The 25,493-nt window shown below is 35.2% G+C and overlaps 3 protein-coding genes across 3 annotated transcripts; all 3 read right to left on the bottom strand.

The window, feature by feature from the left end:
• Window positions 1–4,360: 4,360 nt before the first annotated feature.
• Window positions 4,361–8,349, bottom strand: LOC112751873 (receptor-like protein EIX2). The gene is made up of 2 exons (XM_025801163.3): window positions 4,812–8,349; window positions 4,361–4,691 (listed from the first exon to the last, which is right to left on the bottom strand). Exon 1 carries the CDS (start codon window positions 8,149–8,151, stop codon window positions 4,843–4,845), a length of 3,309 nt encoding a protein of 1,102 aa, XP_025656948.1. The 5' UTR covers window positions 8,152–8,349; the 3' UTR covers window positions 4,361–4,691; window positions 4,812–4,842.
• A 902-nt stretch (window positions 8,350–9,251) lies between these two features.
• Window positions 9,252–12,500, bottom strand: LOC112749438 (receptor-like protein EIX2). Its single transcript, XM_025797687.3, has one exon. It carries the CDS (start codon window positions 12,498–12,500, stop codon window positions 9,252–9,254), a length of 3,249 nt encoding a protein of 1,082 aa, XP_025653472.3.
• Window positions 12,501–13,706: 1,206 nt separating this feature from the next.
• On the bottom strand, window positions 13,707–19,833 carry LOC112751872 (protein SGT1 homolog). The gene is made up of 10 exons (XM_025801162.3): window positions 17,696–19,833; window positions 16,706–16,775; window positions 16,126–16,250; window positions 15,805–15,928; window positions 15,329–15,425; window positions 15,143–15,208; window positions 14,667–14,802; window positions 14,384–14,469; window positions 14,202–14,306; window positions 13,707–14,085 (listed from the first exon to the last, which is right to left on the bottom strand). Exons 1-10 carry the CDS (start codon window positions 17,853–17,855, stop codon window positions 13,978–13,980), a joined length of 1,077 nt encoding a protein of 358 aa, XP_025656947.1. The 5' UTR covers window positions 17,856–19,833; the 3' UTR covers window positions 13,707–13,977.
• Between the last annotated feature and the right edge of the window lie 5,660 nt (window positions 19,834–25,493).

The raw sequence follows: 25,493 nt of genomic DNA, 5'->3' as shown, positions 1-25,493 counted from the left end.
ATGATGTCTTAGACAAAAGCTACGCTTTTCAGACTATAAAGACGCTTTAGTGAGAAATGCTTATTCTGCCGTTGCCTATTCTTAAAGACTACGCTTTTTTGTGCTAAAAACTATACTTTTGGCGTTTGAAAATAGGGTTCACTTTTCAAGTAATGCTGTTTGAGACCAAAAGCTACGCTTTTCAGCTTCCATGCTTACTAGAATACATTACACTTATCCTTGCTACTACATCACCTTTAAAGCGTAGCAACATTGTATACCATAACTACTCTATATAAGTGTAACCTTAAATTCCTCATTATTTTTTTTTATTTTGTGTATATATATAATATTCTAATAATTTTTTGTACAATTTAATATTTAGTAATATAATTACATATATAATTTTGTAGTTTTAATTAAACTATTTAAATATTATAAAATAAAAATAAATATATTATAGTACTAAATAATTTTTTTAAATAATAAAAATAATCTTTCAACAAAATATATTTATAATGAACCAAAAGTATTGGAATGAACATCATTTTAAATATTCATATATCTCACACTAAATTAAGCATATCCATATCAAAATACACATAAGACTACTTAGAATTTACCACTAATAAACTATAAAAAATTAAAATATTATATCCTACATAAATATCTTCTAATAAACAGTTTAATCTTCATCAGCATCCTCAAAATCATAATGCATAATTATATAAAAAAATAATTAAAAAAATATTTATAATGATATATATTTATAATGATATAGTGCCAAACTTAAACAAGATATGTGAAAACAACTACATTAACTCGCAATTATAAAATAAAAAATTAAAATAATTAATTAATGAGAAAAAAAAATTCAAATATTAAACTATTACGGATAAGCTCCTCAAACACAAAAGATAAGAAATAATTTTGAATCAAAGTAGCTGTAGATAAGAGTTGCAACTAAACAAAACAAAACGGAGATTCCATAGCCTTTTATTTAGGCTAAACAATAAAAATGCATTATCAAGAAAGATAAATATTATGAAAAAAGTTATAATTTAGAATTAAATTTCAGCACATTACATATTATGAATATGAGAATGATCCAAAGAAGATAAGCAATAAAGGCAAGAAAAAGACCAGATTAATAGAAGAATCTCATACCCAATAGATCTACCAAAAGTAGTTTATCATCATCATTGATACAAAATATATGGAGGAAATAGCCAAAATCGTCCCTGAAAGATATCCGATCTCCATTTTGGTTCTCGAAAGAGATAAAGTTAATCGAAATCGTCCTCGAAAGATACACGATTGGTTACGTTAATCCTTGCGTCAGTTAAATGATGACGTGGGGGCTAATACCACGTGTTACAAGATGATTGATTGACGTGTCAGCTCAGTGACACCTGACATGCCACGTGTCAGGTCAGTGACACCTGGCATGCCACTTATCATATCAGTGACACGTGGCATGCCACGTGACACTTGATATGTAAAAAAGTTATTTATAATCAAAATAGTTTTTGAAAGTTCAAACATAAGTCATTTTCATCCCTAAAATTTTAAAAATTAATTAAATTAGTCCTTATATAATTTTTTTTATTTTTTCTTGATAATATTAAATTTAAAATATTTTTTGATACTACTAATTTTAATAGAAATGTAATTGACAATCAAAAAATTAGTAATTGTATATTTTATTTTTAAAAATTTTTCAATAAAATTATCTCTCTCCTTTAATTCTTGTCAAAATCTCTCTTATTCTTTTCTATTCTAAAACCTTTTTCTTACATTATTATATTTTGCTGGAATATATATATATTACTCAAAATTAAAATATAGGTATTTGTTAATCTAAACAAAGTTATATGCTCAAAATCAAAATTTATATATCTTAACCTAAACAAAATTAATAAAAATTTATACTTTTTTTTTTTTTCATTACGGTATTACTTTAATTTAAAACAGAGAAAAACAGAGTTCTTGTGGCTTAGGCATATGCAAGAGCGAATGTGAAATAAATGGTATGCAATCAAATGCACTTCCCAAAATCCAAACAACTATAGCTAGCAAAGAATTCAGGGATATGATTGTATCAAAAATCATTTGAACTAAGATTCAGGTACCTGAGATGCTGCAATTCTCCGCTATTTAAGAGAACGACTTTTCTTTTAACACAGATCAGCCACATGTTGATTTCAGTTGTTGAAAATTTTGACTATAGCTAAAATCAAATATTCCAATATAACAGTTCGCTCCTAGAATCGTAATTTCCTAATTATGCCAAAATTAAAACTGCATGTTGGTGTTAATTATCTAGAAGAAAAATTAAAGTGGAATTGTTCATTAAGCATTGCATCATTAGAACTGAAAAGAAAATGATTAACGCCACTCAAGCCCTAGATCATTACATCACATGAAATGATGAAAATCCATATCCAAATCCAGATAAGAATTGAAAGAGTAAAAGCTACTATCATTAGCAAGGAATCTCGGTCATATACTACTCTAATCAAACCATGCATGCATTACCTCATTACTAATCTCAGAAATCAAAGGCGCCACACGAGTTCTTCTTCTTGTTAACCTTCTTCTTGGACTTGCAAGAATCTTGGCTCTTACCGGCTTCATGTCCATGGATCATACCATGCAGCTCCAAACCAATGAGGTAGCAAAGATAAGTATCAATGGTGATGAACATAGTCTTCTCATCCGTATACACGTTGTACAAATACCACCAGGTTTCTTCATCGTACCAGTCCAGCTTCTTTTCCGGCCTCACCACGTCAAAGTGCTTCCCCAGCACTGTTTTCGCCAACTTGTCAAGATCGTACCGCCACAGATCCACCTTCTCCCCTACCTCCTTCAGCCCTTCCACCGCCATCGCCCTAAGGTCCAACGCCTTCTTCAGCTCGATCCCGTGGTGCTTCTCCAGCTTTGCCTTCACCTTTTCGATCTCCATTCCCACCGCGATAACCCTAGGGTTGGCGAAGAAGTCGCGAAGGGGCCTAGGGCTTTGCTTTGCGTTGTACCGGTCAGCTTGTTCGGGAAGAGGGTAGAGGAGGCAGTGAGAGCCAACACAGAGGGAGATGAAGTCGTAGCTGTGGTCCTCGACGCCGCGCTTGGTGTACTTGGTAAATTGGTGCTCGGCGGTTACGCCAACGATGACCGGGGTGTTTTTGGGAGTGGACTTGAGGAGGTTGGTGAGCCACTTGGAGAGCGTTTGGGGAGAGGTAGTGTTGATGCAGAGGATGCGTTGGTCGTCGGCATAAACGGTGTAAGGGTAATGGCGGTAAGTGAAGTCGTAAGTCTCGACTTCGGTGATCATGCTGGGTTCAATGCTGATCTCGAGAACCATTATTGTTAGTGGTTGCTGCTACTCTGTGTGAGAGAGAGATATCGAGAGTGTGTGGAAAGAAGAATGAAAACGGTTACGAGGTGGATTGGAATGCGTTATTAAGGAGAGGGACGCAAATATGATTCTGTTATAACAAATGCAGTGACGCGCATTAAGTTGCTTGATGGTTGTTGCAAGTCACGCCCGTCGTTCCGTTGCCTTCTTTTGATTCTGTTACAAATCGTAGTTAGGTGATTGTTTCCGTGCCTTATAAATGGTGTCTAATTTCCCATAAAATGAGTATGCATGAACCTTCGGAAATTGCTTTCAGGCGTCTTGGTTCTAATAGGTCCTCAAATGTGTTCACTGTTCACTATAACACAGCGTGTTTTGGATGCAACAACTGCGAATTGAAGAAAAGAATTGTAGGTTTTTGGATGCAATAAGGTGATGAATATTATCATTGAGTTGTGTTTAATTAAGATCTTGTCTATAGTGGGCAAGTGATGAACCACAACATGTGAAATTGAAGTAGCATGCATGCTGGGAAGCAATGATGAATGCATGGAAGAAGTAAATGATTATGGCTTCAATGGTGTAGGTTTTGGAGATGGATAGGAGGGATTCGAACAAGAGATCTACAATAAGTGTGCATTTGCATAGCTCTACTGTGGGGATTGTGTGTCCTATAATCACTTCAAAATTCATACTAAGATTTTCTTTTCTATAATTATTAACGTTTGATTCTAAAAGAAATTTTAAGTGAAAAATAAATAGTTGAAAATGATATCATCCAACAAATAAAATTGGTAAAAAGCAACTAATAGTTGTACATGTCCAAAACAGAGGAAAAAACAAAGTTCTTGCGACTTAGGTATAAAATTGGTAAAAAGCAACTAAATGGTATGCAATCAAATGCACCAAAATTCAAAACAACTATGTCACATGAAGATGCATCTGAAACAATGATTGCTTAACATCATGCCATCTTCCTACTTAGCTGAATTCAGTTAAGCCATATTGAGCTGCTAATCAAGCTTTTCAAGAAAAATTCATTACTATGCAAAAATGATTTGATGACTATTATCCCATGAAAGATATAAAATAGATATCATATTCTCTTTCTAAACCAAATATATCACAACATTGATTGGTAACTGGTAGTTACCAATTCACAAATACAAACTGATATATTAATAAGTAACACTCGCTAGTACTTAGTTACAAATACACAAACTCATTTTATTTACTTTTAAAGTTTCACACACTCACTTCATGAACGACTAATTAGTTTTATTCATCATTTGAAAGTACTGCTGCTTTATTTGCTTCCTGACTAAAATGATGTGGGCACATGGTCGCCGATCCACTATCAGTGAAAAGATAAGAAATCATTAACATCATTCAAAGTCCATAGGTTGAACAATATTTCATATCAACAAAAATTGAAATAAGATCAACTTGAAATAAATAAAAAAGAAGGTATTACCTATCAAGCTAGTAGTTGCTGCGTGCATTTATCACCACCGTTGCCACCTTGACATAACTTTTTCTGTTATGTTATTCAAGAACCGGAAGTAAGCATGTCTCCATGAGCGGTTGAAGAGGATAGTGCCAAAGATCCCCCAGAATCCGACAAAGAATCCCAATCCCATGCTTGCAAAGAATGCTTGAATAAAACCATCATGCTCATCTTGGGTTCTAACCACAGATTCTTGATGCGGTTCTTTTACAAAACACAGCTTTTCAAGAGGTAGCCCACAAAGACCTTGATTTTCTTCGTAGCTTGAGGCATTGAAACTCTGCAACTGTGTGCCAGTTGGAATTTGTCCAGACAAATTATTATGTGATAGATCCAACACAGAGAGAAAATTAATTTGTGCAAGACTAGAAGGAATGGAGCCAAACAAATGGTTTCTTGACAAATCAAGAGACTCCAATGATAACAACCTTCCAATTCCTGAAGGAATTTTTCCTGTCAAGTTATTTCTTGATAAATTCAATGAAACTAGCTCCACCAAATTCTCAAGCTCTGATGGAATGTCTCCGGACAAGTGATTACTCGAGAGATCAATACCTTTTAGAAGCAGCTTATCATTCTCAAATATGTGTTCTACACCTTTCCACATCAACAAAGCAATTATATCATAATTATACAGATACGTTCCACGAGTTTGGTTGACAGTATAAGAATGATCATAATAGGAATCTGTTAGTAACCTATCTTGGGTGGTCATTGCAGTGAAGTTAATGAAACATTTGGGAATTGGGCCCCACAGATGATTAACCGAGAGATCCAAGAAGCGAATGCCATTTAGAAAACAAAGAGATGATGGTATACTTCCAAAAAAGTGATTTTTCCGCAAGCTTAACATTTCCAGTTGTTGTAAGCCGCTTCCAATCCAAGAAGGAATGATTCCTGATAGTTTGTTCTCTCCTGCATCCAGCATCACTAAATTTTTGCAATGCTTCATCGAGAAAGGAAGCTCCCCCGTCAAGCTATTGTTTCTCAATATCAATACACGAAGCTCAACAACTGATCCCATTGAAGTGGGGACTTGTCCAGAAAAATTATTGTTACTCACATCTATATAAGCTAATGATTTAAAATTCTCCCAACAATCAGGGATTTGACCAGATAAATAATTGTTTGAAATATCTAATTGGCCTAATCTTTCAGCTGTATCATTGGCACATACAAATGAAGTAACATCTGAAAATTTATTGTTGGACAGATCCAGGGACACAGCTCTTCGTAAAAATAGCGGGATTGAGCCTTCAAATTGATTTGCAGCTAGATTTATAGAAGGATATTCTGTAAGTCTCAATGGAAAATCTGGAATTATTCCAGTGAGATTGTTGTATGAGATGTCCATCGTCTTTAGCCTTGTTGATAGAGCCCAAAACCACTCTGGAGTGATATCCGAAATTCCAGCGTTGGAAATATCAAGTTGGATCAAGTTTTTCTGTGTCTGCAACCATTTTGGAAGATACGGACCCAGCATGCAATGTTGCAAATTTATCACTTGCAACTGAAAAGGTGGAATCCAATCAGGATTAATTTTCAAAACGAATGAGTTGCCAGATAAGTCCAAGACCTTCAAGTTAGACAAATTATAAAAATGAGATTCTGTGATCACACCTTCCAAGGAGTTTGAGTTCATGATCAAAGTCTCCAACTGCAATGGAAAACGAATATCTTCGGGAACCTTTCCATTTAGCTTATTATCGGACAAAAATAATGTTATTAAAGATGGGAATATTGATGTGATGTCAGGCAAGGTTCCGTTGAATTTATTATTGCTGAGATCCAAGTACTGCAGACTTGAGCATCCAGACAAGTGCTGGATTGCAACTGGAAGCTCTCCTATCATATTGTTATAAGACAAGTCTAATGATTCGAGACTACATAGGTTTCCAAATGACTTTGGAATTCCACCTTGTATAGAGTTCGAATTGATGGACAAAGCCTTTAACTGAGATGGCAACCTGATATTGTCAGGTATTTTCCCTCTTAACTGATTACTCGAAAGGACCAACTCTTTTAAAAATGGGAATATTGAAAGGTCATCAGGTATTGAGCCAGTCATCTGGTTATTGACTAAATACAACTCTTGAAGTGAGTGAGTGACACAGCCAGCTGAGAGATTATGAAGAACTGATTCCAAATCTTCAGTCAAATCGCTACCAAACACCTCCAAAGAAGATAAGGTGCATATATTCGCAAAGGATTTGAAATCCCTGGCCCTGATTTGATCATGAGATATGTAAAGCCGCTCAAGTGATTGCATTGTGATGTCAAAATGATTTGATGTGGCAGGTGTGGAACACTCTATGAGGCTGGAATCAAGGTGAAGTTCAACAAGGTTGGAAGTGACATTGGACAACCATTGGAATAACAGGGAAGAAGTGAAGGTGTTATAAGAAAGATCCAAGACTGAAAGAGAATTAGGAAATTTGAACTTGGAAAGTCTTAGTGTTTGTGAAGAGATAAAATGATCTGAAAGTCCACAATCGAATAAGCTGAGTCTTGTTAGTGTGGAGATATTACTGATGGCTTGTATCCAGTTATAAGAATTGTTGAGATTCAATATAGAGGTCAAGCCAAGATGGGTTAAAGAGGTAAGAGTGGATAACCATTGTCCATCATCATTCATTTTGAGAGAACCACCTGTTCTGCCAAGGTAAAGCTCGTGCAAGCTTGAAAGGTTCCCAAGTTGAGATGGTATTGTTCCTTGGAAATCATTTACATCGAGATTAAGATACTCCAACTTGGACAGATTTCCAAGTTGATAAGGGATTGAACCCTCTAAACTATTGGCAAAAAGATTCAAGTATGTTAAATGAGGAAGAGATCCAAATTGAGTTGGAATTCTTCCACCAAAGAGACAAAATGACAAATCAAGATACCTCAAGCTGGTGAGGTTACCAAAGAATTCAGGGATATGGTAATCTTCAAAACCATTGAAACTGAGGTTCAAGTACCTGAGGTGCTGCAATTCCACTAACGAGCTGGGAATCTTACCTCTCAAAGTTCGTTCTAAGTAGGAATATCTCGTTGCGATGTAGTCACCGTGAAGGTCGAGACTGATAACATGGGCAGTGAGGTTGCTGCAGCGAACACCGTTCCAATGGCAGCAATCACGACCCTTCCACGAAGAGAGCATGCCGTAGTCATCAACCACAGCTGCCTTGAAATCCAGCAGTGCTTGCCTCTCCCTCTCTATGCACCCACTCGTAACAACTCCAACATGCAACATCAACACCACGATAACCATAAATATGGCTCCACAGCTCGGATTCCTCGGCATGATTGCGCTCAAACTCATAATTCATCAACAATACAAGCAAGTTGCTTTGACTAGAAATTCTGAAGTGAGTGCAAAACAAGTTCAACAGACTCTGAATTATACATGTCTACTCTTGATATCTACAGCAGGTTTTTTTTTTTACTTTTAACTCTGATTAAATTACGTCGAAGCTGCAATCCTGCAATGCAATCGACCTAGTCAATGGCTTAACCTTGTGGAGTTGCGGTCAACATAATTATTGTAATTATATATATAGGTTTGTACACATGCATGCTGCATCTTATATACTACAAATATATGGAACAAAAGCTAAAAGTTAAAGCATTTTAAGTATAAAAAGAAATTAGTTAATTAGTGTCTTTAAGGTAAACATGCATGCATGATACATCTAAGGCATTGTTTGTTTCATGTCTATGTCCATCAAAGAGATAGACACAGTAATATATGTTTATTGTTTGGTTATTGAAACATAAATTTTTAAAGACATGCTTACACACAAATGACAAATGAACACAATAAACATGTATTTGGTATATTTAAAAAAAGCTAAGACACGAAAAAATGAATATGAACACTAATTTTTATGTCTCTTAGTCAATGTCTTCGTAACCAAACAAATTTAACATTAAATTATCCTTTTGTGTTTATGTCTTTATATATATTTGTATTTATGTCTCAAAATTTTAAAACACTAACCAAACGGAGTCTTATATACTACGAATGTATCTAATATGAAAATAGAAGTCTAATAATAAAATATAATTTTTATTTTTTTATTTTTAATTTATAAATTTATATTAAACTTACAATTTTTAAATAATATATCAATACATCTGGCTTTTAAAAGTAAAAAACATAACACATTTTTTTTTATTTGTCATTTATCAAAATATTAAAGCACAAATGCAAAAGCAAAACACGTATATGATACATTGATACACATTACCAAACCCCACCTTTCCACTTAAACTTTCTCGTTAAAGAATGAGACAAGTGAAAGGCAAAATTGTTACAAAGCATCACACATTCAATTTTCTTTTTTAGGTGTCACAAAACATTACCAATGAAATGAAGGTAGCCTTCATAGTTTAAACAACTTGGTGCATTCAGCCCACTCACTACCACCTTGACATAACTTTGTTTGTCAACTTGTTCAAGAATTTGAAGTAAGCATGTCTCCAAAAGCGATTGAACAGAATGGTGCCAAAGATGCCCCAAAATCCAACAAAAAATCCCAATCCCATGCTCATGTAAAATGCTTGGTAGAAAGGATCATGATCATCTTCTTTGGTTTTTGCTGAAGATGTTTGCCTTGATTTTCCTTTGAAACACATTTTCTCAAGAGGTGGCCCACAAAGATCTTGATTTTCTTCATAACTTGAGGCATTGAAACTCTGCAATTGTGTGCTAGTTGGAATCTCTCCAGACAAATTGTTATGAGACAAATCCAACATAGATAAACGGTTGATTTGTGTAAGACTAGAAGGAATCAAACCAAATAGATGGTTTCTAGACAAATCAAGAAATTCTAGTGATGCAAGATTACCAATCTTTAGAGGAATTTCACCTGATAAATTATTTCTTGATAAATTCAAGGTAACCAATTCAACCAAACTCACAAGTTCTGTTGGAATTTCTCCTGATAACTGATTGCTTGATAGATCAATTCCCTTTAAAAGTAATTTGTCATTCTTCAACATCCGTTCCACACCTTTCCACATCAACAAAGTAGTTAAATCATACTGTTGTCCTTCTGCCATGAGACCATCAGAAGCTCCTTGCAAAGTATTGTTGACAAAATAAATATGATCATCATAGGGCATTGCTGAAACCATTCCCTTAATCATTGCAGTGAAGTTCTTGAAGCATGTAGGAATTTGTCCCTTTAGATTGTTAGAAGAAATATCCAAAAGGTGAATATTTGCTAAGTGACAAAGAGACAATGGTAGACCTCCATAGAAGCGATTTCTTCGCAAGATCAACATCTGCAATTGTTGTAAGTCGCCCCCGATCCAAGAAGGTATAACCCCTGATAGTTCATTTTCCCCTGCATCTAACATTACTAACTTTGTGCAACTCCTTAATGAGAATGGTAACTCCCCAGTTAAGTGATTGTTTCTCAACATCAACACTTGAAGTTGAAGAGCTGATCCTATTGAGGTAGGAACTTCTCCAGACAAATTATTATTACTCAAATCTATATAGCTTAAAGACTTGAACTTGCTCCAACAATTTGGAATTTTCCCAGATAGATGATTATCTGAAAAATCCAATTTGCCTAATTGTTCAACTATACCATTGGCACATGCAAACAAATCAAAGTCTGAAAATTTATTATCAGACAGATCAAGGGAGATAGCTCTTTGCAAGAATGGTGGGATCGGACCTTTGAATTGATTTGTAGCCAGAGATATCGATGGGTATTCACTAAATCTTACTGGAAAATTTGGAATAGTACCTGTAAGATTGTTGTATGAAATGTTCATTGATTCTAGCTTCCATGATGGTAGGGTCCAAAACCAGTGTGGAACAACATCTGAAATTCCAGCATTAGAAATATCAAGGCTCAACAAGTTATCTTGTGTTTGCAACCATTTGGGAAAAGATGGACCTAACTTGCAATTTCTCAAGTATATCTCTCTCAGTTGAAAAGAAGGAACCCAATTATTGCTAAATGTCAAGAACAATGAGTTGTCAGACAAATCCAGCACCTTCAACTTTGACATATTAGCAAAATGATGATTGGTAATCACACCTTCCAAAGAAGTTGATCCCATGTACAAAGTCTCCAATTGTGGTGGAAATTGAATATTTTCAGGAATCCTCCCATTTAGCATATTTGCATCAAGAGATAATTTCTCTAAAGATGGGAATATTGAGAGGTCAGGCAATGTTCCATAAATTTGATTACCTTCTAGATGCAATTCTTGGAGTGAATTTCTAGCACAGCCAGATAAGTGGTGAATTATCAATGAAAGCTCCCTACTCAAATTGTTCATTGAAAAATATAATGACCTCAAGGTACATGTGTTCCCAAATGAATTTGGAACTACACCTTCTAAAGAGTTTCCTGAGATTGAAAATGATTCCAACTGAGATGGCAATGTGATGTCTTCAGGTATCTTTCCGCTTAGCCGATTGAGTGAAAGATCTAACTGCTTTAAGAATGGAATGATTGAAAGGTCAGGTAATGAGCCAGTGATTTGATTATTGCCCAAATCCAATTCTTCTAGTGAGTCCCTCATACAGCCAGCTGACAAATTATGAAGAATTGATGCAAGATCTTCAGTAAAATTGTTTTGGGACAAGTATAATGATCGAAGAGTGCAGATACTCGATAACAACTTCATGTCGCTCCCCTTGAGTTTATTATCTCTTAAGTCAAGCTTCTCAAGAGAATTCATTGCCATGCCAAAATTATTTGATACATGATCCTCAAAGAGGTTATTATCACTGAGGTTGAGCTCAATGAGGTTTGAGGTGACATTTGACACCCACTGGAATATCATGGATGAAGTGAAGTGGTTCAAAGAAAGATCAAAGACAGATAAGGAATTTGATGATTTGAACTTGAAAGGATAAAATGAAGAGATGGAATGATCCGAAAATTTACAATTGGTTAGACTTAGCTCTCTTAGGTTGGACAGATTAGCAACAATTTGGAACAAGTAATGAGAATTCTCAAGATTCAATACATGACTCAGATCAAGATGGGTTAAAGAATTGAGCTTGGACAGCCATTGGCCACCACTATCACCATTTTTGAGAGTACCAAAATTGAAGAGATAAAGCTCTTGCAAGCTTGAAAGGTTTCCAATTTGAGATGGTATTGTTCCTTCTAAATCATTGACATCAAGATTTAGATATTGCAACTTGGACAGATTTCCAAGTTGAGATGGAATTGAACCCTCTAGAAAATTAGCTTGAAGATTTAAGTATCTCAAATGCGAAAGAGAACCAAATTGAGTTGGAATCTTTCCACCAAAACCACAATGTGACAGATTAAGATACCTCAAATTTCTTAAAGAACCAAAGAATTCAGGGATATGATTGTCCTGGGAATGAATCCCAGTGAAATCTAAGTACCTCAAATGTTGCAACTCCAACAATGATTCTGGAATCTTTCCTCTGAGTTCAATGTATTCAGCTTCTGAACTGAGATCAAGTCTTTGCACATGGCCGGTGAGTTTGCTGCAATGAACACCCTTCCATTGGCAGCAATTGCTCTTCTCCTTCCACGACGAGAGCACGCCGAAGTCATCCACCATGGCAGCTTTGAATTGAAGGAGTGCTTCCCTCTCACTCTCTATACACTTTGCATTTTCTTTAGAACAAACAAGGTCCACTACTTGCAACATGAAGCACATTATGAGTATGGATTTCATGAGAATTTTGAAACAAGTTGGATTTGTCATTGTCATTGCACTCATCACAATGGAAGAATGGAATCAAGTGGTGATAAATGGGATGGGATTAGCATTAAAAAATGATCACATATTTATACACAAACATTTTAGCTAAGCTAGCAAAGCCTCATCTTCCCGGAAACAAATACTTGCATTTGTTTTCTTCATATGTTTGAAAAATTGTGGAAGAGGAATTATTGCATATTCTCCAAACATATTAAATGAATGAAAGTCAAAGTAAACACCTCCATGGCTCCACCATCACCGTCCTAGTAATGCAGAGTTATCCATGTTTGAAAAGTGAGGACAATCTGCTCTCTGCTTGTAGTTTCTCTTTTGAAATTAATGATGATTTTGATGAGGACTATCCATCCATTATCCCTTTAATTAGTACGTAGCAATGTAGCATTTCAACGTGTGGTATGTCATATGTGGCATATAAGTTTTGATTTGTATATTATTTTTAAAGATATTTGTATTAAAACTAAAATCTTAAAAATATTTTATATCGACATGAACAAATAGAATTGAAATTTATCTAAAAATATTGAAAATTTTGAATTTATGAAAAAAATAAAAAAAAATGATAAAGGGATTAATTTGGCATACAATATTTAATTTTGGAAACTAAAATAAGTCACTTAATGAAAAGTCAAGAACCAATTTGATGCATGTACAATAATGACACGTGGATAAATCATATTGCAACATATGACACAATCGTCTACGTTAATATACTCCATATTATTGATTGACCTGTCATTATACAATTACACGTGACCAAACTATAAAGTGACACGTGTCACTAATGATCCACATCATCAACATACATCAACATGCCGTTAATTGAAAATGAATCAAGAATCATGAACAATTTTAAAGCATGATGCCAAACTCGGATGCCACTTTGGGGTTTAAACTCGTTCAGGAAGTCAAGGTAAATGGCCCCGTAAAAATAGAACGATCCATTCTATACTCAAGCCGCAACTTTGAATTCAATGACACCATTTTCCACAATATGATGTTAATATCCAATATCCTTGTAACGAAAGTGTCATTATTATTTGAATAATTTTACCGTTTCCTATCCCTTCTATTAGCTCTAGAAGTAAACAAAAATGAGAAAATTTTTATTGATGAAATCTATATCTAATTGCTAAATTAAGATATTTGAACTCAAATTTATTTATGAAATTCATACTTGGTTCCCTTGATGTATTAGTAGAAATCAGGACACAAAAGAAGCATCATTTGAAACAGACATGACCAGAACTGCATTATATTCCAGCAGACCCCAAGAAAACAATCACTCTACCATGCACTATCTAAGTCTTAACCAAGAGTATCTCCATGAAAAATAACAAAAGAGTCAAATATGCATTTTGTTCAACAGCATAATCCCACACTCAGTATACATAATCGTTGTCAAGAAAACAGACTAATATTCCCATTTCTTCAACTCCATGCCATCAGGAGGACTTCCCTCCACCTTCTTCGATCCCACTTCTTTCCAGTTTGTTGACAGCACTGTCCCGTTAGACTCCACCTGCAAGAAAAATTTAACAAGCACCAAATGCTTAGCATATATACAAAATTTGCTAGAATTCTCAGCATCAGTTGTGTTCTTTCAATACATAACAAGATGACAAATATGAAACTTACAAATGATTTTCTCATTGCTCTTCGTGTATCCTCGTCCGCATCTTGATATATTTCCCGGAAAAACTTGTTTAGAGCTGCATCGCCATCAAGCTTTTCTTCTTTCTCCTGAAATAAACAATATCATGAGTAAGAGGCACACTGAAATGGAGTTAAATACATTTTTACATAAGCAGCAGACAAACCTCTTTCTTTACTTGAGCTTCAAGCTTATCCCAATCAACCCTTGTTGGTTTTGAGGATGGGTAAGTTGGTCTATTGATTCCTGTGGCTGCAAAATTTAGGCCAAGGAATATAGCATGTTAGCATGTGAATTTTGATACATTTCGGGGGATATATGAACATGCAGAACTTGTTTCAAATCCCTATCTAATACTCCTGGACAGACCCTTTTACTCATGCCAAACTGAAAACTACTGCGGATTCAATTAAGATTATGCATATTACATGCTTACAATATAAAGTTACCTGATGGGACAACAACCATTTGTGGAACTGTAGCTCTGGTGAATTCAAGAGATGTCCAGTGAATAGGGTCTGCTTTTACGAGTCTTATTTCAATTTTTGTGGACAAAACTTCATATCGGCATCTGGAAGGTATGATCTGATTGAAAACAAAAACCAGTAAGAATGACATACCAAAAAAAACAAAAACAAAAACAAAGCATAGCTAAAATGATCATACACGGGTGGTTAATTCATATTTTGCAAATACAGGATCAGCTATATTTTTCCATAATTTTATGAGTTTTGATATATGTGAAGAAACCACAGCAAAAATTCAAACCAAAACTATTTGAATTGAAACAATAATGTAGCTGAGATAACATAAAATTACCACCCAGACATAAATACCCACATTAAAACCAAACCAATTTACAGCGGAAGCTACATTTGTCCCTGTGCCCAAGCTTATACAAACAAGGAACCTCACATTCATATACCTTTCCAAATAACCGAGGTTGAAAAACATATGGATCTTCTCCAGGAACATTAATACTAACACTCAGCTGCAAAAAGAGGAGGGAAAAAAAATCGTTTAAAGTGCAGAATCCAATTATCAAATATATTCTAAAGTGTAATAAAAAAGGCATACAACTGACGAGATAGTTTTATAATGTGAACCATACTATTTGTTCGCCAAAGTCAACAGTAACATTTTCCCTTGGAATGCCCTTTGCAAATACAGTTACAACCACCTCATTAGGTTTCTGGTAGAACTCATGCCTGCAATTTTTTTTTCATAAACAAAAAATGGCTAGTTGATTAGAACCATCGTTCACAAGAAATATGACAGATGCACATATGCTTTCAAAACGTACATAAGCAATACCAATATTTACAAGGTAAAAGATTCCAGACAGAGCTATTTATTAGTCGTCCCAATCATAAACCAATATACAGAGAAACCGGAAGAAAACAACAAATTAAAAAAAAATCTGCAACAAGATTCTTGAAATGCTCATAAAAAACTAAATACCAAAGAAAACAATTTGCAAATATACACAATAATTACATCAGTACTAGCACTCTCCACATATAGGCAAAAGCAATATCCATAGCATAGAGGAGTTAAAAAAAAATCCAGGAAGCGCCTTTTACTTGCCTATATTTAGATTTAACCACTGAAACTGGAGGCTGCTCTGGAAGAACATTCTCAGGCTGAACTTCGTTTGCTGATTCTTCCTGTGTTGTGGTCTTCTCCTGTATTGGTGTGTCATAAGATTCTTCTGTTCAACATAATATACCCAATCAAGAGTTAGACAGTTCATGGCCAAACTAAATGTGTATGCAAAATTTTCCCTTTCAACCATCAAAGGGGCAATCACGAGTAACATATAACTTAAAAACAAACCAGAAGTAGACAAGAGAAAAAATACCAGATTAAAAAGTGGAAAGAATTTTAGCACGTAAAAATATACTTTACCTGCAATAAGCTTATCACATTCTTTGATTAACTTAGCAAATCTTGATTCTCCTGGAGCTAATGAAGCACCGACCTCTAGAGCAGCCTTAGCAGTTTGATATTCCTCAAGTTTCATGCACGCCATGCTGCAACCAAAATAACATATCAGAATTTAATCAATGAACCTATCGATTACAGCAGTTAAACACAAACATGGAATATCAAATAGAATATGGAGAGATCTGATTCAATAAGTTGCACAGCACATCAAATAGTATGTAGTATGTTGTCAGATGAAAACACGAGTTGAGGCAACCATCACCAAAACTGCATCACTTTGTTCCATTAGGGATTCCACGTGATGCAACCACATCATAACATGATGCAGATATTTAATATAACAATGAAAACTATTCATATTTTCACATAACAATAAAAAGACAAATCATCAAAAACTGACCATATTTAGATCGGGAAGAAATTAACTCATGACAATGCATTAGAAACATAATCTAACCCAAATAAAAACGCCATATGAATAGTAAGTGAAAATCAAACAAATCCAAGACAAGATTTTTAGAGCAGGTAGCGCTTTAGTTACCCTTTACGCATATATGCCTTTGATAGAGAAGGATTTAACTCAATTGCCTTGTTTGCATCAGCAACAGCCTCTGCACAAAATCATAAATGTTAGCCAAAAATAGTGAATGAACACAACTAAATCTCCAAAAGTAAATGTTTATTTACACCTAAAACACACACAATATCAAAAGCTCACAGGAAAAAGTACATATACAACAAACATGGGAGGAATGAGCGAGTGAAATAAGGAATAAGGAATCATGTTTCAAAACCTAAACAAATGAACAATTAGATAAACATGGGATAGGTCAATCATGTGTTCATTGTCCAATTACAGAAGTCTTATCAAAAAGAGATTAACATATGATAAACAAAATGACCTTTTCTTTTCATCCGGAAATCAACCTGTTAACTCTAAGCATTGTATTCTTATTATAGACATGTATTATACATTAATTCTATATGGAGGTTCAAAACTGTACAAATTATCTTCTTTGAACACAGGAGTACACGCACCATTCAATTGAATTTAAGTATATGGTAAAGTAGTTGAGCATTGCCCATCTTTCAAGCCAAATATAGCTCTTCCTTGAGAAGGCATATTGGAGACACAAAAACAGAACTAAAGTACATGGAAAACAGAGACACACATGAAGCAAAGAAAGGGAAACGTGTGCAAAAGAGAGAATAACACTAGAGTAAACACTGTATAAAAGACAACTGTTTCAGAACATTACTTTTTTCCACCCTCAAAGCAAACAATCGAAGACATCATTCATAACCACCAACTTAGCACGTGCAAGGAATTCTCCTCCAATAATGATTAAAAGCAATTAAAAAAAAAACAACTTCGTTAAATTCCCATAATCTTTCCAGAATCTACCTTCCACACAAGATTAACCCAATTGAACACAGTTTCAGTCCCAAGCAGAAATCAAATAATTCAAACGAAACAAGCAAAAGGGTATGCGAAAAACACAAACTTGATGAGGAATGAAATAATTGATACCAGTGAAGTTGGAGAGTTTGATGTTGGCTTGGGCACGGTCGGCATAAAGTTCAGCTCTGGTGGGTTCGATATCAATGGCCTGAGAGAGAAGTTCAACCGCCAGCTCAAAGTGATCTTCCACAAACGCCTCTTTGGCTTTCGCTTCCAGATCAGAAGCCATGGCACAGGAAACAAACGAACACTGCACACAGAAAGAGAAAAAGGGGCAAAAGAAGAAAATTGGAGAGAGAGAATCGAACGCCAAAGGAGACTGTGATTTTAGGGTGGGAGAGTTCGAAAAAACAAAAACAAGAATGCGATTGACCTCAGAATTGGAGTTTATGGAGATGATTTGGAGGGGAAGGTTAAGAGAAGGAAGGAGAGAAGGGAACAGAGAGAGTAGACTTTTGCATTGCAAAGTCTGCCCACAAATAATTTATAATGGGGAATTTGAAATAAATGAAAAATAAATAAATGAAAGGTTTGTTAGCTTTTTTTTTTTTTTCAATTTTTCCCTTTTTTCAAATAAAAAATAGTCACGAATCAGAATAGATCGATTCAACTTTTTGTTTTTTATCCTCTATTTCGCATTTATCAAGGTCTAAGAGCTTGTTCGAGTGTGTTTTTTAAAAGAAAAAATTTTTTGAGTTATTTTTTTTTTAAAAGATCTTATGAAAAAGTAAAAATAATTTTATGTTTGAATATTTTATTAAAAAGATCTTTTTATCCATCAATTATATTTGGATATAACAATATACAAGTATTTTTTATTTATTTATTACATAAAAAGATTAAAAAAAAAGTAAATTACAACTTTTCAAAAAAGATATTTTTTTTTAGTGCTTTTACTTTTATTATTAAAAATTTGTCAACTACGCTAAAAAATAAAAAGAAAAGATCTTTTTTCATTAAAAAAAGATAAAAAAGATATTTTTTATTAAAATAATGGCGCCCAAATAAGTACTAAATATATTGATATATTCTACTATTATTAGGGGTGTCCGCGGATCGGATTGGATCGGATATAGCCGAAAATTCGATCCGATCCGTACAATTTTCATCGGATCGGATCGGATATGATATCCGCGTTTTTTAGTGCCAGATCCGATCCGATCCGATCCGCAATCGAATATCGGATATATCCGCATAATTAAACCTTCTCTTTTTAATCATATTTCTACGTAAAAAAATTCAATAAAAATATTTCTTTTATACTTTTAAACTTATTTATTCCTAAAATATTTTTAATCAAACTCTTTCTAAATAACAAAAATAAAATAATACAATATATGAATAATAATTACTAACTAAAACATACAAACAAGTAAATATAATACCAAACATATATATTTATTTATTTTTAATTATTATTGTGCAGATCTGCAGATCCGCGGATCGGATACGCGGATGTAGAGCAGATATCCGCGATCCGATCCACAATCGTGCGGATCGGATCCGATCTGATCCGATCAATTTGCGGATCGGATCGTATCCGCAATTTTCGGATCAGATGCGGATATTTACCACGGATCTGTGGATACGATCCGATCCATGAACACCCTTAACTATTATGTATGCATTTTTACATTAATGCAATTTTTTTACTTTATTTGGTAGGGTGTGGTGAATTTTACAAAAAGATTTTTTTAAATTATTATTTATTAAGAGAATTCTGCCTATGCTATATTTGCAGTCCATATTCGATTCTAATCTCGGATAAAAGATAAGGGGTGTGTTAGGCCTTCGACAATCAACATAAAAATTTAGTCAAATCTTCATGATATGGACTAAGGTTACAAAAATCGGACCGGTCAATAAACCGATAAAATTACGGATTTACTAGTTCGACCAAAATTCAACCAGTTTAATTAAATATTAAATAAAATTATTAAAAAATATATATATAATTTCAAATATATAAATTCAACCTATAATCTTTTATCAATAAAATTGAGATGAGTTTCAAGCTTTCTAAAACCAAAATAAATAACTTCATAAGAAAATTTTTAACCAAATAAAAACACTCTTCACCACAAATTATAATCAACAACAACTCAGACTTAATCGAAAAAATTAACAATTTATTCTAAAATCATTCTAATAAAAAACAACAACTCAGAATCACTATAATCAACAAAAACAAAATAAAAAAAAAACAGCAACTCACAATAGTTACAATCAACAAAAAAAAAAGAATGCAATAGCAACAAAGTTCTATCCGAAAATTAGACTCTAAAATCAACAGAAGAGCAATTCAAAATCTGAGGGATCATTATAATCAACTCCAGTTTCATAAACATTGGCAACTCAAAATAAAATAACAAATTCACAAAATCAGTAACACAAAATATTTGAGGATCAATAACAAATTCTTTCCAGAAAATTTAACAAAACAAGAAAAAATTTACAAAATCAGTAACTCAAAATGACAAACCCTCTATCAGCAACTCAATTATTAACAATAAAATGAGCAAACACAGAAGAGACGAGAAGGAGGCAGCGACACCGGCAAACACAGTATTATCAATGAAGGTTGTAGAAGGCTTAGAGAATAGGGGTTGAATCTATGACCTTCTTTTATTTTAATGAAATAAGCCTTTACTTACAAACTTTTACTTAGAATCTGTTTGAACTGTGCAGCAGAAACTTTATGAGAAATAACACAGGCATATATCCTGGTTCAGTTGTCTTGTGCCACGCAACCTACATCCATTCTCCATCACAACTGTGGTGGAATTTTCACTATAGTTAAAGTATTACATACACCAATTACATAGGATTCACACAATCCTTTTCTCTCAAGTTCTCAACTAACTTGACTTGGTTATGCTAATAACTAACTCTTCACTCTTAGTGCTAACCCAACTAAGAAAGGGACACCTTACAGGTACAAGATACAAGACAATAGAAACAACATAAAGAAATATGAAATCACTCTAGGCTTTTCTCTCAAGTGTATCACTCAGCCTTTTGTCACTCATAGGTTTTTTCTTGATTCCTCTCTTTCAGCCTTTTTCCACTCAAGAAATTACAGAAAGATATACATTGAAAATGAAATACAAACTATAAAACATGAAGGAGATTAATACATTAACAGCCTCTGTTGCTATAAGTTGAACCGGATTCAGTTGACTCTGATTAAGTTCTTCATCTTGGCGGAATGCTTCTTTTACTAGAAAACACTGTCCAAAGTTGATGAATTCTTCACAGAGAAACTCTTCAGAGCAAACTCAAAATCTAGTTCTCCCTCCTTGCCTTCAGAAAGAAGAAAAATTTTCTTTTGTACCTCTTTCAATGTTGTTGAGTTGCTTTCTTCCAATTCAACTCCTCGAGCTGTGTGCTTTACCAACTTACCATTTCACTATTTTCAATTAATCCATAAAATAGGAATTTTGAATCTGAGCTTGACCGAAAACCTCAGGGTAGCAATGAAAAAGTTGTTCAGTGGTAAACCCATATCTGAACCCTTGAGTAAGAGCTATGTCCCCAAGAAACAATTTGGCCTTTGATTCACAGCAGTGATTATCAGAAATCACTTTCTCCATTTATCCCAAATTGGAGTAGCAGAGAGTTGGAGAAGGAGTGAAGAAAGTAAATTGCATGCAAATGGAAATAAATCACCTTTAACTGCTAACTTAGCCTAAATGGGTTTGATTTGGGTGATTAGACCTTTGCTTTTTGCTTAACCTTTCTCTTTCTTTCTTCTCTAGTGAATGAATGGAGAAGAAGAAGCTCTCTCTCTCATTCTGATTCTGACCGAAGCACACTTGTGAAGTGCTTTGGAAGGCTTCACCTTGAGTGATGTACCTAGAGCTTGGATTCTCTTCACTTACCTCTTAGCCCATGTGATTTCTTTATCATTTCTCATTTGGGCTTCGTTTGTAAATATTGCCGACAATAGCAGATTTTGTTTCTTTGTTCCATTTTGGGCTGCTGCTATGCTTATATTTTTGGTCTACAACACTAAATAAGACCATCAAAACTAATTAGGTGTTTAACCCAATAAAATAGTATTTGTCATCATCAAATTAAAATTAGTTATCTACATAACTCAACAATCAAAATCTAAGTATTATAAGAATCCAAGTCACAATGCTTACAAACAGCGAGGAGGAAGGGGAGTGACAGCGACGACTGAGGAGACGGCAACACCGACGAACACAGAGAGAGAGCTTGAACAAGGGAGACGACGACGGCCACAGAGCTTCCACACGACGGCGAGGGAGCTTCCTACAATGGCAACACAGCTTCCAAGGATGACGACAGAGATTCCTACAACGGCGACACAGCTCTTGCGACAGCGACGGAGCTTCTGCACGCGATGCCTCTACCCAGCGAAGACAAGTTCGGCGATGACAATGAAGCGTGGTGGCAGGGCTTTGGCGGTTGCGATGGCTGCAAAGCTAGGGGCTGGAAGGCTAGGGTTCTTTGTGCTTTCAAATTAAAATTTGCAGTTCAGTTTCAAAGAGGAGAGGGGAGGAATGGGGCTTGGGTGTGTTAGGGATTTAGGGTTTCCTTTTATTAATTTTTTTTAGAATTTAAAACAGCGTCGTTTGAAGGGGTTTTTGAACTGGAAACCTTGAAAAAAATTGACCGATTTTGGCAATTCACCGGTTAACCGTTGGTTCGATTGGTTCTTTGCTAGACGGTTTATGAGGCTAACCGAACCGGTCTGGAGATCGATTTCTAGTTACCCCAATTTGAATCGATCGGTTCGGTTCAATTTCAGAACTATGATATAGACTAAACACGTTATTGCGCTAAAGCTAGGTCGTTGCTCGGAAGCAACGCGTTATATGGCTCGCGTACAGTGGCAAATGAGCAAGAGCCGCTGCATCAGTGTCCGGGTGTAGTGTTAAATGAGTAAGGGTACTCGCATTTTCGTGAACGGACAATGGTAAATAAGCTAGTTCACAAAGAAAAAGGTAAAGGTAAAGGTCGGAGCAACAGAAGGTTGAGATTTGGGACATAGAACATAAGCACGCTAACAGAAAAATCCATGGAGGTGGTGGATACCATGAAAAGGAGGAATATTAACATCATGTGCCTACAAAAAACAAAATGGGTCGGTGCGAAGGCTAGGGAGTTGAAACTTCTGGGTTCAAACTTTGGTATGTAGGAAAGGTTAAGATTAGGAATTAGGTAGGTATTATCTTGGATAAGCAGTGGAAGAAGGACATAGTGGATGTAAAGAGGATGGAAAATCGAATCATCTCTATCAAATTTGTGGTGGAAAGAGGTACTTTTCATGTGATTAGCTTCTATACACCGCAAGTAGGTTCGTACGAGCAACACAAGATAAGGTTTTGGAAGGATCTAGAGAGTTTGGTCCAAGACATACTTTCGGGAGATAAGATTTTCTCAGGAGGAGATTTAAATGGCCATGTTAGGTGAGAAGTGCCTGGGTATGGAAGAATTCACGGAGGCCATGATTTTGGGGTGATCAATACCGAGGGTAAAACTATTTTGGACATTTCTTCAACCTTCGACCTTCTCATCGCAAATACATATTTTAAAAAAAGAGATGAACATTTTATAACCTATAGAAGTGGCATGACAAGCTCTTAAATCGACTTCTTCTTGTTGAGGAGAGTCGACCGAAAATTTTGCATTAATTGTAAAATTATTTCAGGGGAGAGTTTAACAACACAACATAGGATGCTCGCCATAAATTTTGGCGTTGAGCAAAAGTTGAGGAAAAGACATCATACGAAGAACCCAAGGACGAGGTGGTGGCGGATGAAAGGTGAGGAACAAAGAAGCTTCCTAAAACGGGTGGGAGAAGAGACAAAGTGGGGTGAAGATGGAAGAGCGAAGGAGAGGTGGAAGGAGATGATAGAAGTTATTAGAAGAACAACAAAAGAAAGTGTTGGTGAATCTAGAGAGATAGGACCAAGAGACAAGGAGTCTTGGTGGTGGAATGCGAGTGTACAAGAAAAGATAAAGGCAAAAAGGGAGTGCTTTAAAGAGTGGTCTCTGTGCCGCAATACAGATAATTGAAAAAATATAAGGTGGCTAAGAAGAGACAAAAGTAGATGTAAATGAAGCAAGAATTAGAGCATATTAGGGTCTCTACCAATTTTTAAGCACAAAAGAAGGAGAAAAATGTATATATAGAATCACAAAGAGTCGTGAAAGAAGAACGAGAGACTTGGATCACGTTAAGAGCATAAAAGATAAAGACGGAGAGATTTTGGCTCAAGAGGAGAAGATCAATGAAAGGTGGAAGAGCTACTTCTACGAGTTATTTAATGAAGGACAGAAGACTCTTTCGAGCCTTGATCGGTTATGCATAAGGGAAGAAGATCAAAACTCCGACTACTATCGAATGATTCGAGACTTCGAGGTAAAGAGGCTCTAAAGCGGATGAAAACTGGCATGACAGTAGGACCCGATAATATTTCGATTGACGTTTGGAAGGGTCTTGGAGAGAAAGGCATCAATTGGTTAACAAAGCTTTTTAATGAGATTTTAAGGTCAAAGAAGATGCAAGATGAGTGGAGAAAGAGCACCTTAGTACCTATATACAACAATAAGGGGATATACAAAGTTGCGAAAACTATAGAGGGATCAAGCTTGTGAACCATACTATGAAGTTACGAAAAAAGCTGATAGAACGGAGGCTGAGACACGAAACACAAGTAATAGAAAACCAATTTGGTTTTATGTCAAGCAAATCTACCACTGAAACGATACATCTGTTAAGAAGGGTGATAGAGAGGTACCATAGTAATAAAATGGATAGACATACGGTGTTTATTGATTTGAAAAAAATGTACGACATGGTGACAATGGAGCTCTTATAGAAGGCTTTGGAAAGAAAGAGAGTAAAGATCGCATATATTCGTATAATTAAAAACATGTATGATGGGGCTACAATTAGTGTGAAGACTCAGTGGTGTGACAGAAGAATTTTCTATTGATATAGGATTACACCAGGGATCATTAGTCTTGGAAGTACTCACAGAGCATATCCAAGAGCCTGTGCCATAGTGCATGCTTTTTGCCGATGATATCGTCCTTATAGGAGAGTCAAGGGAAGACCTAAATAAGATGTTGAATTTGTGGTGAAAAACTCTAGAAGTGTATAGTCTTCGCATAAGCCGTAGCAAGATAAATATATGGAATGTAAGTTCGGCGGCCGAAGAAAAAACCCTAATACAGAGGTGAACATTGGAGAAAACATCATATGAAAAGTTAAAAGTTTTAAATATCTTGAATGCATCATACAAGATAATGGATAAGGGTGGCAATACTACCCGAACATGTGGGTACTCACCCCACCCCTACCCACTCGGTGAAGGTTTTTAACGAGACGGGTTCTTGGATTGGGCAGAGCGGGGTCGGGTTTAGGTTAAACCCGCCCCCAACTTATATAATATATGTAATATATATAAAATAGTTAGTCAAATAATTAATAATATTATATTATATTTAAGTTTTTATTTTAATTTATGTTATGTATGCAATGATGGTTATATAAATTTTAAATTTTATTTTATTTGTTGGATTTTAATAATTATAGCGGTGGGTAAGGGTAGGGCGGGTTAGGGTTTAACTTTTTACTACCTGCGGGTAGAAACGAGACAGGTTCTATGCGGGTTATTGTAGGGCGAAGCGGGGTTGGGTAGGATAAAAATCCGCCCCATTGCCACCCATAATAATGGAGAGATTGAACAGGATTTAAATCAAAGGATTCAAGCAAGTTGGTCAAAATGGTAGAGTGCGTCTGGTTTTATATGTGACAACAAAGTGCTTTTAAAACTTAAAGGTAAATTCTACCGCACTGCTAGGGGTGTTCGCGATGCGGTTTGATTTG

This window comes from Arachis hypogaea, chromosome 15, assembly GCF_003086295.3.
Source record: "Arachis hypogaea cultivar Tifrunner chromosome 15, arahy.Tifrunner.gnm2.J5K5, whole genome shotgun sequence".
NCBI lineage: Eukaryota > Viridiplantae > Streptophyta > Magnoliopsida > Fabales > Fabaceae > Arachis > Arachis hypogaea.
The sequence above is the reverse complement of the archived record's forward strand: the minus strand, read 5'-3'. Positions and strand labels throughout refer to the sequence as shown.